This window comes from Oncorhynchus mykiss, chromosome 13 (genome assembly GCF_057628025.1).
Source record: "Oncorhynchus mykiss isolate SJ-2025 chromosome 13, ASM5762802v1, whole genome shotgun sequence".
Classification (NCBI taxonomy): Eukaryota; Metazoa; Chordata; class Actinopteri; order Salmoniformes; family Salmonidae; genus Oncorhynchus; species Oncorhynchus mykiss.
In genome coordinates this window covers 49,416,989-49,432,109 of record NC_143034.1, presented here as the reverse complement: position 1 = coordinate 49,432,109, position 15,121 = coordinate 49,416,989, and the positions used below count along the sequence as shown (strand labels likewise).

Below are 15,121 nucleotides of genomic sequence, written 5' to 3'. Positions count from 1 at the left end.
AGAAAACTGTTGAAATAAAAATATATTTTGGTGTCCATGTATGTATATGTATGTTTTTGGTTTGCAGTTGAACCCCACAAAAAAATTGGAATAATTTACTAAATGTTAGCTTATTCCACAAAGAAATACTAAAGTGGCACGGACAATTTTATTGCCACCTTCTAGAAGTAGTTAGTGTCATGTGTGCTCCCTCTCAGGCCTCTAGTTCACCAGGCTGCTCGTTTATGGCACACACCTGTCACCAGCATTACGCGCATTTGCGCATAATGACACTCACCTGAGCTCCATCACCTCCTTGATTACCCGCCCTTTATATGTCACTCCCTTTAGTTTCTTCCCGAGTCGTCATTGCTTCTGTTCCTGTGTCATGTCTGTGCCTTGGCCGTGTTTTTTGTTTTGTATTATGTTGTGTTTATTTATTAAAACACTCACTCCCTGAACTTGCTTCCCGACTCTCAACGCACATCATTACAGTTAGAAATGATTGAGCAGGTGATTCTCCTTTACTTTGGAATTGAACTCGCCCGCGGCGAGTTGAAGGTGCCTGCAATATAAAAATGACTAATTCAACCAGTTTGAATCGCAAAAAGGACTCATTCTCCTGTTTTGTGTCATGACAATGAGCATGGAGAAAATAAACTAAACAAGATAATTATCTCAGGGCTACAAGTCCATCTCCATAAACCTTAATGTTCTTGTTTCCACCGTACGTAATGTTATCAAGACGTTTAAGGCCCACGCCACTGTAGCCAAACTCACTGGACGTGGACACAAGAGAAAACTTGATGGAAGATTGCAGAGAAGGATTGTTCGGTTGGTGGAGAAAGAACCTCGATCAACTGCCACACAGATTCAAGCTGACCTTCGGACACAGGATATGACGGTTTCAACTCGCAGCATCCGTAGCCAACTCAATGAAAGGGGGTAAAATGGTGAGAGACCCAGGAGGACGCCACTGCTGAGAGAGTGACATAAGAAAGCCTGACGGCAATTTGCCAAAACACACCTGAACATGCCAAAATCCTTCTGGGAGAATGTCCTCTGGACATTTAAGACCAAATTTGAGCTTTTCGGTAAAGCACACCATCTCTATGTTTATAGAAAACAAAACGAAGGCTTCAAAGAAAATAACACCTTCCCTACAGTCAGTCATGGAGGATGTTCAGTGATGTTTTGGGGTTTCCTTGCTGCCTCTGCCACTGGGTGCCTTGAACGTGTGCATTGCATCATGAAATCAGGAGTGCAATTTCGGACCAAGTGTCGGAAAGCCGGGTCTCCGTTTCAGCAGGACAATGACCCAAAACACACTTAAAAAATCACTCAGGAATGGTTCGAGACAAAACACTGGACTGTTCTGAAGTGGCCTGCAATGAGTCCAGATCTAACTCCCATTGAAAACTTGTGGGGAGATCTAAAACAGCAGTCAGGTGAAGGCACCCTTCACATATGGGAGGACTGGAGCAGTTTGCACAAAAGGAGAGTGCCAAACTGCCAGTACCGAGGTTAACAAAGCTCATCGATGGCTACATCTTCAAATAATATTTTTTCAGGAATCTCCATGTGAATGATTTTGCCGAAGATTGTATCTCCGCCGGGCTGGGCGGAGCCAAAGGCTGTGCTACCAAACAATGAGTCTTGGGTGTCAAAAATTTTCTCAGTGCCATTTCTGATTTCAATGGATATATGAAGTTCAAAATCAAAAACAAAGGTTTTGTAATATTAACAGTGAAATAAAGAATTATGGAGACCAAATATTTAGGTCAATTTCAACTTATTTTTAGGGAAAATTGTGAGTTACTTGAAAAACGTGCAAGGGTGCCAATATTTCTGTCCACAACTGTAGTGTCCACTAACTAGCATCTAATGGCAGGGGGAACAAAAAACAGCGTTGTGGATTGGGCACAGCCAAAGAGACATGTTTTTTTGTCCTACCAGATCCACAAGAAGGTTCTAGATAGTGTATCCCTCTGTCCTTCAACTGTTCATGAATGTGGATATCCGGTTCAAGTCCCAGGCTCCTGTCATGATTATTTATTTACAAGTTCATTGCAATTTGCTCTTTAGCCCCATCTGTTCAGTATCTGATAGAACAGACCCAGAACCTGGGCATTCATTTCAACGACCCAAGACGGTCCATTTACTTAGTGCTGTGAAAACCATGTCATGAAATCCTGCAATCTCATTGCTGCAGTCCCCCCCCCCCCCCCCCCCCCTCCCCCTCCCCCCTCCCCCCTCCCGCCCAATAGCAAGGAATGTATACTGTAGTTGGCAATGCAGTCCAAGCGCTGGCGGAAGGCCAAACGCCCGAAGCTGCTGTCTGATAGCGGAGCAGTAGGTAACTAAGCAGCTTGTTTTGAACTATATATTTTTGAAACATTAAAATGTACAGAAATTAACCACACTTTTATGGATATTTTAAACATAATCCTTGAATGATATAATATATATTTTGTTGAAAAATATATGCTAAACTTTTTTTGACCAATCTCAAGTCGGGCACTGCCCTTTAATACCCTAATGGACGAGTCGCCAATGCTTGCAATACAATATGTAGAAAATGTATGCACACTAAGGACATTCTCACTCTAAGTTCAGTGATTATAATTGCCAACTTTTGCGGGAAAGTGGCGCATGCATGGTTTTGGGGGATATTTTCTACGCACGCAATGTTTATAAATGAGGCCCCTGATCACTCATAGTTCAGGTTGTGCCCTTGTTGTTCAATGAGTTGCAAAACATAACGGATTTGTAACATGCTGCATAAGAAAGATTAATTTAGCCTGAAATTTGGAACATAGTACTTTGAAATATTAATCGAAATAACAACAAGCAACAGGAAATGGTCTAATCTGAAAAGCCTGTTATTTTTATCAGCCATTATGAAACATTTTATGAAATGCTTATTCAATTATTATTTTATGTTTAAATTTGCATGTCATTAATTACATTGACTAGTGTTACTACATTAGCTCAAGACTGTAAAACAGATGGTTCAGTGAACACATGAGATGAGCCTGAGAGCTGAAGCCTTGTGCTAGCTCCCCAAGCCCAACATCAAAGCGTATTGTGGCAAGACCAGGATATGAACCCAGATTGTCACATTTGCAACTGGTCTTTTATCAATGTCCTTTTTACAAATGGGGAATTAGAGTACATTGACGATTTAACTCACAATAAGTAGTAGGTTTGGTGTTACAACAACCATTTCTTCACGTTTAAGCAAAATACAGTGGTGAACCGTGACTATAGGACAGGAACTAGGCCTTCAGAGGAACCAGAAATCTTCCAATACCTTGTATCAAACTCAAAAATCAAGAATATAACAGAACACATAGCATCACTGAATGCGTCTCACATTATGTCTTCTGTAGTCGGACCATTCAAGTTCTAGCGAAAAAAGAGCAATGCTTTTTGACGACATTATGAATGAATCAAACAGGCCTGGCTATGCCTCGGGCTGCCGCGCACACAGAGACAGAACCAGCATGGACACAAAGCATAAAATAGTGTGACCAGCAAAACAAAGAACACACTGTTTAAACAACCTGTGAATCACATTAACACCAATAGCAACAACAACAGTGTCACCTCAAAGGTGACAGGCTCATGGTGCTGAAAGGACAACGACCGTAAAACCTGTACACTCCATGGCGCTGAAGGAGAGACAGATAAACAGGCGACAGCAGTCACACACAGCATCAAATAATGTTAAAGATAAGCAGCCCATTCACTCTAGTAGGTCAAAATGAAATGAACAAATCAGCTGTGACTTCCCATTGCAAATATATTTTACAATGTTCATTCCACTCAACTGTGATCTAACGTTTAAATGCAACAATGTTACATTGCTTTCAAAGGGATAGCTAACGGCAAGCGAGCTGCAAAAACAAACAGTGCCACTCACCAGATGATGATCATTTGTAAACTACATTTGAAAGAAGTGTGAGAGTTAATCGTGGAAAGGGTGATGCTAACAAATTAGCAACAGCATCCACCTTGAAGTTGATAACAGCTGATGCAGCCGCCATCACCACGGTTACACTAGTACAACACAAGCTAACTAACATTGTCACACTACTACAACACAAGCTAGCTAAAGTTACTAGCTCAGGAAATCTACCGCTCGCGCCACTGATTATTTTATCTTGCGCTGTCAGTGTTGAATGGCAGAGGCCTTCTTTCCAGCTTCTGAAGGCCTAGTCAATGGCTGGCTGAACTAGCTAGATTTTTCTACCGAAAGACCCCCAAAGAAAATCCTGATTGGATATTTATTTCAGTATTAACCCTTCTCTTTCCAACACAAACTGGGGAAACGAAATCAGAAGATCATAGCAATTATTGTAAAGATGAAATAGAAATACAAAAAATATTTCAAAAAAAATCCTTAGACCTCGGAAGGCCTAAAAGGCCCTCGCGGTTCCCCGCTGGAAAAATGTAGTAATGGACAGAGCCTGGAGAAAAACTCTTGGCAAGGTAATGGGAGAGGAAGATGATAACTGTTATCTTATTATGCACCTGGGTTTCTATGGCAATATATGTACTCAATGATCTCCCATAGTGACTCTCAAGTACCACTTGAAGTGTCTCATTGACCCGGCCGTTGCCAATGACAACCCCCAATCCAACCTGAATAATAAGGTGCTATAGTAGCCTACTGTTATCTTGGGAAGTCATGTCACAGCTCCACAGCAGTTGTTTACAAATCCATTACAAAGTAATGAAACCGTCCTAACATATCCTTTAGTGTCCAACTGCTATGAGGATGATACACCCAAAGCCCTAGTAATGATAGTTACACCCAAAAGTCCTCGATTCTGATAGTTACACAATGATAGTGTAACTATCAGAATCCCATCGGAATCCTATTGGACTACTTTTTTCTTATTGGAAATCAAAAGAGATCCTATTGGATCCTATAGGATTCTCGCAGTCCTATAGGGAGACTTAAGTTTTTTGATTTGATTCTTATTCAGGCAACTTCTTGTCTTTGAATTAGACATTACAATATAACATACAATACTACATACAATGTTATAATAACACAACCTTTTGAATGCACAGCATCTATACAGTGCTTATATGCAAATAAAAGCTAGAAGGAAATGACACCTTTAGGTACATTAACACAAAGATAATAGCATTTCTGTCATTTAATGTATAATAGTCAGCTTTGCATACAAAAACCAGAATGTTCCCTTTCCCTTCTTTATGTTGGGATAAGTAGAGGAAAAGAAACACCTGAAGATAATGAGACCCCCAAACTCCTTCCTCCCAGGGTTGTACCACCCCCTGTCCCTTCCTACCTGCCTCCCTCCCCTCCGTTCCTCCCTCTCTCCCTTCCTCCCAGGGTTGTACCACCCCCTGTCCCTTCCTACCTGCCTCCCTCCCCTCCGTTCCTCCCTCTCTCCCTTCCTCCCAGGGTTGTACCACCCCCTCTCCCTCCCTACCTGCCTCCCTCCCCTACGTTCCTCCCTCTCTCCCTTCCTCCCAGGGTTGTACCACCCCCTGTCCCTCCCTACCTGCCTCCCTCCCTCCCCTCCGTTCCTCCCTCTCTCCCTTCCTCCCAGGGTTGTACCACCCCCTGTCCCTTCCTGCCTGCCTCCCTCCCTCCCTCCCCTCCGTTCCTCCCTCTCTCCCTTCCTCCCAGGGTTGTACCATCCCCTCTCCCTCCCTACCTGCCTCCCTCCCCTCCGTTCCTCCCTCTCTCCCTTCCTCCCAGGGTTGTACCATCCCCTCTCCCTCCCTACCTGCCTCCCTCCCCTCCGTTCCTCCCTCTCTCCCTTCCTCCCAGGGTTGTACCATCCCCTCTCCCTCCCTACCTGCCTCCCTCCCCTCCGTTCCTCCCTCTCTCCCTTCCTCCCAGGGTTGTACCCCTCCCCGCATCCTTCCCTCCCCCCCAGAACTGTCCCCGCACCCTCCCTCCATCCCTAGAAGGTGCTCCCTCCCTAGCTTCCCTATCTCCCCCCTGGATGTAACTACCAGTTCCAATCTAGTGACCTCTTGTCACACCTGATCCAGATATTGTGAACAATGTAAATATGATGACCTGTGCCACATTAAGATTACATCAAATTGTTAATCAAGTTCTATGCGGTTTGGCTGTAATCCCACATAGTACACCATTTTGACACAATGGTAAAGAACCTTGCAAACAATCTCAGTAGGTTTCACAGCAATTGTTGTTACTGGTTGGCACAATAACTTGAATGTGTGATGCAGATGCACCAGATGCAAATTTTTACTCAAGTTATGTCCCTTGGACCATGGGGGGGATGGGACTGCACGAGACAGCTACTGGGTAGAGGGGACATTACCGGCGGTTCCCCACTATAAGGTCACCATTTAAAGTTGCAATAGTAGTAGTTCAATATTCGTTGATTATGATGTTATTATTCAGTAGTTCACATGTGTTACTGGCCACATTCATACTGTAGGTACTTTTATAAAAGGTTTGGAGGGTGGGTGCTCCTTATATTGAGCAGTGAAGTTAACTATAGTGTATAGCCAAGGTTTGAGAATAAATCCTTTGGAATGTAATGTAAATATCTATACAATTGCGATCGACAAAATGAATAGAAATCCTATAGGAGAAAAAAACATTGAAATCTTATAGGATCCTAATCTTACAGAAATGTCCTATCAGTGTGCTGGAGTCTGGTGTAGCGGTCTAAGCTCCCAACTCCGGACCACATGCCCCCTTGGCGACAGGGGTTTGAGCCAAGGCTCGGCTGACTGTCTGTGCCCTTAAGCACTTTCTGTACCCTTCTCTATATTCGTCTCCATACCTCTACTTACATCTGTCCTGTAAAAAAAATAATAACTCTGATCTCCAAAAAAAACATTTGACCTACAGTATAGGATTCCCCCCTGGAACTAGTCCTATTGGACTCCTATAGGATTCTAAAATAAAATCCTATCGGTTAGGGGCACAATTTTGTGAATGCATTTGATTTGTATGACTGTACAGGGGTGGAAAAAGTACCAAATTGTCATACTTGAGTAAAAGTAAAGATGCATTAATAGAAAATGACTAAATGAAAATGACTAAAATAGTATTGAGTAAAAAGTCTAAAAGTATTTGGTCTTAAATATACTTAAGTATCAAAACTAAATGTAATTGCTCAGATATACTTAAGTATCAAAAGTCAAATTAAAAGTATAAATAATTTCAAATGCCTTATTATTAACCCTTGTGTAGTCTTAACATTCTGTATACTCCCCTTGTCCTGAGGTTCAAAAATGACCCAGCTTCACCAAACCCCTAAAATAATGCAGCTTGATTGAATTTTAAACCCCACATCTATTTTGCATGAAGAAACAACCTGTCATTCATCACAAACTTTGTGAATATCTGGGTTTTACCTCTTCACAATGCAGAAAGACTGCATTTAATCAGTGGACACCACTCGTTTTTATTATAACACATCTGTCATAATTGTTTTCTTTACTAAAGTAGAGGTTTATTATTATTATTACTGCTAAAGGTAACCCACATTTTTTAGCAAAAGATAGCACTTCTATAGCCTAAGAAAGTAACAGAAATGTGAAAGTAGTTTTGAATGAACTTTATTGAAGGGAAACTTTTTGTGCAACATAGTAATATGTTCTTATATACTGTACAATGAGGAATTCAACTACAAAATATGAGTCTTCTCCCATTTTTTTCTGAACCATTGCCCCCACCGACAAGATGTATAAACAGCAACAATAAATAAGAATAAAATAAGATAATAGATCCAAAGAAAATGTGAAGAACATAAATCAATCAACTCTAATTAGCACGTAGGACAGTATGCAAGTGTGTGTGCATGGACTTTGCAGATGTATTTCTCACATGTGCAGCACATAGTATTTGTTTTACAGTCCTTCTTTTGAGGCATAATTGGCATCTCCTCCTCTTGCCTGCCTCAGCTACAGTCTCAGGTGGATCAGGACAAGATTCAGCCCCCTGAACTGCTTTCACAAGCGCTGCAGAGGCTGCTGTGCTGGGGCGGCGCTCCCTTCTTTGAATATGTGGGGTTACCAGTGCCATTCCCAGCTGCTCCAGGAACACCCTCCTCTTGTTCCGCTTATCAGGCATCCAGGTAGGGTTGATCTTGTTCCATATCATGAAGGCATTGTAATAGGACACATCAATGATGTTTTGGAAGATGACCAAGGGCCAGCAGGCAGTCATCCTCCTGCAGCTGTAAGTTCCAATCACCTTGTCCAGGTTGTCCTTGCCTCCTATATTGTGGTTGTAGTCCAGGATGATGGCTGGCTTCCTCTCCTCGCGATCACTGATCTCAGCCGTTTTGTGCACTGTGCTCAGGAGGACCACATTCTTGTTCCTCTTTGGGAGGTAAGAAACTAAAGTGGTGGTGCGAGAAGTGCAGGGGGAGCTCAGGCTTGTTCTTTTTAACTGTGCCAACCATGGTGATCTTCCTTTTTAGGAGCTTTTGGCTGAGTTCATAAGAAGTGAAGAAATTGTCATGTGACATTGTGCCCCCTCAGTTCATCTGTCACATCAAGCACAACCCTCATCCCCTGGTTCTTCTCCGGGCCTTCACTGGTTGGCTTCCCTGTGTAGACTTGCATCTTCCAAGCGTAGCAGGATTGTGCGAGCCATACTTTGCTGGCTTGCTGGGCATATACTGCCGGAAAGGACAAGGACAGCGATCTTTTGACAAAAGAGATTACTATCAGTGTCACAGAAAACAATCACATAAATCAATGATATTACAGCAATACATAATAAAATGAACAGTGAAAATCACTTACCTTACAGATATGAACATAAAAATGTACCTCTGAATGTTACACTGTTACTTCAGGCCCAGGGTTGTAGAGGTATGGCAGACGTCCCACCCACTTCTCCCAGACCTCTCTTATGGCCGCCAGTTTGTCTCTCACATGTTTTGCAGGTCTTGACTCACGGTTATCAAATTGTAGCATTCTTGAGAAAGTGTGAAAGACTTTCAGTGGCATCGTGGTACAGACAATTGCCCTTCCACTCTCTGCATCCCAGAGACTACATGTAGCCTTGCCTCGGGACCTATACACACCCGCTAAGATTAGCAGCCCTATGTAGGCACGCAGGTCAATCTCATCCATCCTTTTCCAGTTGTTACCATATTTATGGAAACCCTCCAAATTTGTCATCTCCAGGATGATTGTTTTCGATGGCTGGTGTGATGAACATGTAGAATGTTGAGGCGATGTCCTGGGCATGGGCAACTGCATGTCTAGTGGGCCTTGGGGTCATCTTTATGACATTTTGTGCTGCCATCCTGCCCTGTTTGTCACATGGTGACAAGGACCATGTTATTTTGCTGTTCTTTGACAAAAATGTGTCTCTTTCAGCTTGAGGGGATTTCCTCTTCATCTAAAGATGATGCATCATGCTCTGGGTTGTATTCTTCCCCATCTTCTTCTTCAGATACCTCCTCTTCCAAATCATTGTTCTCTTGTTCCTCCTGGACAACTGAAAAAATCTGATCTACGACCTGAAATGTGCACTCATGGCTTCAGCAAAGAGAGAACTGGGGGGACTGTCATCTGCAGCACCTTTATAGCATCTGACTGCATTCCCCATTAGTAAACATCACTTTCAATACATTTTTGTCTATTTTTATTTTGTCTAAAATTGTTTTTATTTTGTTTGTGAACTTCAGTCATGTGTGGAGTTGTGGAGGGAGATGCTGCACATGCACAAGAACGTTTTAGTTTTGTCTGAGTTCAATCAGTAGCACACATCTCAATTTCTCATTGTGTGTGTGTGTGTGTGTGTGTGTGTGTGTGTGTGTGTGTGTGTGTGTGTGTGTGTGTGTGTAGGTAGGTGTGTGTTTGTGGTTTTTGTGGCGTGTAAATGATTTTATAACTGCTGGGTCAAAAATTACCCTAAGACAATCTTTGTACCCTGGTGGTGTACAGTGTTCATGGAAATATGAACAAAGGCGATGTTTCACTTTTTCTCATGTTGGGGTCACTAGGAAAAGTCATCAAATTTCCAGTTGAAAAATATATAATTTAGGGGGTTTTCTCTGCTGTTAAACATCGTGGCGAGTCATTTTTTACCCTTAAGACAACACAAGGGTTAAGCAAACCAGACAGCACCATTTTCTAGTTTTTATTTTTCAATTTACGGATATTCAGGGGCACACTCCAACACTCAGACATCATTTACAAATGAAGCATGTGTTTAGTGAGTCCGCCAGATTAGAGGCAGTTCACTTAATAAGTCTGTGAATTTGACCATTTTCCTGTCCTGCTAAGCGTGCAAAATGTAACAAATACTTTTGCGTGTCAGGGAAAATGTATGAAGTAAAAAAGTGCATTATTTTCTTTAGGAATGGAGAGAAGTAAAAGTAGTCAAAAATATAAATAGTAAAGCAAAGTACAGATACCAGAAAAAACAACGAAAGTATTTAAAGTATTTTTACGTAAGTACTTTACACCACTGCATTTTGAAATGCTGAATGTACTGTATCTCCCCCTGATTGTACCACACACAAAATAGCGTGATCATGCAATTATTTATTTAGGACTTTTACTGTGAGTGTTGAAACCTCTGAAGCACTTTAACATCTACCTAGTCAAAAACTCCTATTAGATTCCAATCAAATAAAAACTATTGGAACCACTCCAAATGGACCCCTATAGGATTCTATAGGAATAAAATCCTATAGGATAGGTTCTACATTTTTCTATTGGAATCCTATAGGATTTTTTGACTAGGGAGTTGTTCTCAATAATCAAGCGCTTTAGAGGTTTCAACACCCACAGTAAAAGTCTTACAGAAATAATGATATGATCATGCCCTTTTGTGTGTGGTACAATCAAGGGATATACATTCAGAATTCCAAAATGTACAGGTATACAAATCAAATGTCATTAGTCAGACGAATTGTATTGATTATGTATATTTTATCACCTGAAATGACAAAACAGTTACAGCAATACAATGACAAAGGTCACACCAATACTAATCACACCTTGTTTGCTTGCCCTATAGGCTCTTTTCATAGCCGTGGCCTATTGAATAATACATAATGAAACAAATAGGGTGCGATATATTGGCCACAAATAGCAGTCAAATACAACATGCATGAAATCCCCTTTGACTTGACAGACAACAGCAACATTGCAAATCTATCATTTCAATGCACCCTGCGACTTTATAGGCATATAAAGAAAAAACAATTCGGACAGTATTGTAGTGTCTGAATACAGTATATCTTTTTTCTGTAGCCTGCAGTAGGCTACTATGAACATTTTTTAATCTGAGCATGAGTATGTTGTTCTGTATAAAAACAACAGATTGCATACATGTCTCTCTCCCACCTACCACAAGTGTCTCCACCTCCTTTTTCTTCCTCACTCTGTCGGTAATTGGTTCGGTAATGTTCCCACTGCCTGGAGTGAACTACCAATAAGGACTCCGACAGTCACCGGAGGATGTCTGTGGCGCAGCGCAGAGAAATGATTTAAACCTATTCAAGATACTCATATTCAAGATACCTGTAGCAACTGTAAAAGTGTTGTTGTCGCATCAGTTTTTTTGTTATAAGCAATTGGAACAGATATAACATTTACACAAATTGCCATACAACATCACCGTGCGCTGATGGACAATTACGCGCAGAAGTTGCGTTGCGTAATCATGATAATCATCGCGGATGGCTGTGTTTCATGTTCTTGGATTATGCGTACAAGCTTGTTATGATACCTGGTCATCGCCTTTCCTTCGTCTACAGTGGAGAAGAAAAGTAACAAAGGGACGCACATGATGAGAAGCGCGGGGTTGTTGCTTGGCTACTTTTTGGTGAAAGTTCTTGTATGCGACGCGGAGGGGGAGCCAGGGCAGAAACTGGACGGCTTTATTATGGTACCAACGGGTACCAACGAGTCAAAATTGAACAGAGAGAATAGCGTTTCGGAGAGTCCGCATACAGAGGACAGGTGCCGGGGTTATTACGATGTGATGGGCCAGTGGGATCCGCCGTTTGTGTGCCAGACGGGCAGTTACCTGTACTGCTGCGGGACCTGTGGCTTCAGATTCTGCTGTGAGTTTACAAGCTCGCGGCTGGACCAGACCACCTGCAAAAACTATGACACGCCGCCGTGGATGATGACAGGCAGACCCCCGCCTAAGAAAAAAGACCCCACTCACGACCCCACAAAGGATAAGACAAACTTAATTGTGTATATAATATGTGGAGTTGTTGCCATAATGGCCCTCGTTGGGATTTTCACAAAACTTGGACTTGAAAAGGCGCACCGTCCACACAGAGAAAACATGTCAAGGTGTGTGTACAGTAAACAACATCAGCAGTCCCTGTGCGCAATGCAGTAACAACTTTGGATAGCCTAAATTAATGCAGGAATTTAACTTTTATTTGGGTGTCAGAAGTTTCCTTAAATATTTCGATGCATTAAATATTCTGTTTTGTTAAACTAGGTGATAACCCACTGGACACAGAAGTCCGTTCAATTTCTAGTTTCTATTTACATTTGGTTGAAATCAACAACAAAAATCAACAAAACATTTCAGTTAAAAGTTGGGTGAAATAAATATGAAATGTCCTTACCTTGATGACCTTTTTCAAATTCAGTTAGTTTTCCCATATCACATATATTTGTTGGTTGAAATCAAATCAAATGAGATTTTATTGGTCACATACACATGGAAACAACATTGATTCATGATCCAACCAATTTTTGACCAGTGGGAAGTGTTAAAATATAGAATAAATATACATGCTCAGTCAGTTCTACTGACCACAATTTGATTGGCAATCATAGGCAATACCTATGCAGCCTACTATATTTTATTTGTGAGTGACTGTGAATACCTGTCCAATTGCGTTGATGTCTTGAGCCATGCTCACTATGTCCTGGTAAAACCAGATGTGTTGTAGGGAGTAGTGTGTGATGAGCCATGCTCACTACCTTCTGGTAAAACCAGATGTGTTGTAGGGAGTAGTGTGTGATTAGCCATGCTCACTACGTCCTGGTAAAACCAGATGTGTTGTAGGGAGTAGTGTGTGATGAGCCATGCTCACTATGTCCTGGTAAAACCAGATGTGTTGTAGGTAATAGTGTGTGATGAGCCATGCTCACTACGTTCTGGTAAAACCAGATGTGTTGTAGGTAATAGTGTGTGATGAGCCATGCTCTCATCTCCCTTGATGTCATCTAACATGGTGCCATTAAAAGCCACTTTTTTACTCCATTACACCTGCGATTGTTTTTAAATATCTCGCTGCCCTAGATTTCAGCATTTTAATTAGATTCGTTGTTCTTTTTAAAGGGAAAGCAAACTTAAGGTTCACTTCCCCAAAAAACTGGTTGATTTAATGTTGTTTCCATGTCATTTCAACAGAAAGATTCAATGTGATGACTTTAATTTCACGTTGAACTCACGTTAGTTGACAACTCAACCAAAAGTAAATCAAAACTAGACGTTGAACTGACGTCTGTGCTCAGTGGGTTTCCTTTGTCTCAACATACCTTGTGATCCCTATTGTGATTTGTCATAATTCTCAACTATATTATCAATGCACAAAGGAAGGTGATCCCACTAACCCAATATAGCATAAATGGTATTGTGCATATCAAATGAAAACCCTTTGAGCATATGATAATTTGTTATTCGTAGTTCATCTACAAGCATGAGAATAATTTATTTGATTTAATCTACATTATTCAAACATTAAGACCTGTAAGGATTTCCGATAAATATTGAGGTTTACAGCGTTTGAGCTACTGTAACTTTGCTCGATTTCATAGCCATTTTGATTTCTTTGCCACGTTTTATTATTGAGTGAACCAGCTGATTGAGGTGTTTGTGTTTTTTGTCAGGGCTCTAGCCCAGGTGATGCGCCAGCCTGGTCCAGGAGAACACTCAGAAGACATTGGAGTGCATGGACAGCACTATGACAACATGCAAGCCAACAGGGTACCTGCGAACAGTCTCCGTAAGTAGGCCTCTCCCATCCAATGTCTCATTTCATAGAGAGTAGCCACTACAACAATAGTTTGACACACATTGGAAAGTACAACCAGTGGTAAGATGCATAGTGTATTATGTGAAGCTCTGCAATGCATTGGGTATGGTCATGATTGAGATACAGAGATGGTATAAACAGGATGCCATCTGCAGATGCCTGAGGGTCTGACTGCTGTGATCGGACCAATCATGCACAATCTTTACCTCTGTACACACACACACACACACACACACACACACACACACACACACACACACACACACACACACACACACACACACACACACACACACACACACACACACACACACAATGTTTCTAAACAGCCACTAGCAGTAAACCTTATCACGCAAGAGAACGTTGACATTTTCATTTTCATCAATTCTATGCTGGAGTCCTATTGAAGTGCCCAACAGTCTCCGATTGGTCTTTGTGGTTGTAGTGAGGCAGCTGTGAAATTCAAAAGGCTTTCTTCACCACCACCCTTTGCCTTCCTGGCTCGCCTGATTTAGCTGCTCCAGATACGAGAGTTGTGAAAGAAGTCCATTTTGGAGAGTCCTGTGAGCTGCTGAAGCAATTACTCACAGCCTCAGTAATCATTTAACACACTGGGATAATTATCATCATCAACCGCCGCTGACTAACAGGAGTATAAGTCTTGCGCTGCTCTCCATCTCTTACAACAGGCCGGCACACATCTATACACAGACCCGCAAGAATTCGCTCGCTCGCTCACTCACTCACTCACTCACTCACTCACTCGCTCACTCACGTGGATGATGCAGGATGTATTATTTTATTATGCATTGCATGTCTCAGACTGCCGGTTGCAATCACACAAGCTAGGCTTTAGCCACTAATGGCAATGGACAGACTTTTCCCCATTTGCTTGTTTGGAAGTGATTGTAACGCATGCCGTCTGTTATTGGAGAGAGGTAAAATGACATGTTTACTTATGGCAGTGCATTTTTCCTGCTGAAAAGGAGTGTCAATGTTTGACATGAAAAACAAGCTGTTTGTTTGTGTGAGATGGACAAATCCAACTTGGAGAGAATAATAATGGGAATACTAGTTTTATGTTGACGGCATAAGCAAATGGCAACAGTGTGTTTTTTTCTGCTTTTTGTCAA

General features: G+C 41.7%; 1 protein-coding gene across 1 annotated transcript in view; it reads left to right on the top strand.

Moving 5' to 3' along the window:
- Positions 1-11,389: 11,389 nt before the first annotated feature.
- Positions 11,390-15,121, top strand: part of shisa9b (shisa family member 9b) — a 28,124-nt gene continuing 24,392 nt past the window's right edge. Inside the window, exons 1-2 of the mRNA XM_021557855.3 lie at positions 11,390-12,285; positions 13,843-13,958. Of these exons, the coding sequence (XP_021413530.1) occupies positions 11,765-12,285; positions 13,843-13,958 (637 nt within the window). The 5' untranslated portion in view covers positions 11,390-11,764. The remainder of the gene's footprint in view (positions 12,286-13,842; positions 13,959-15,121) is intronic.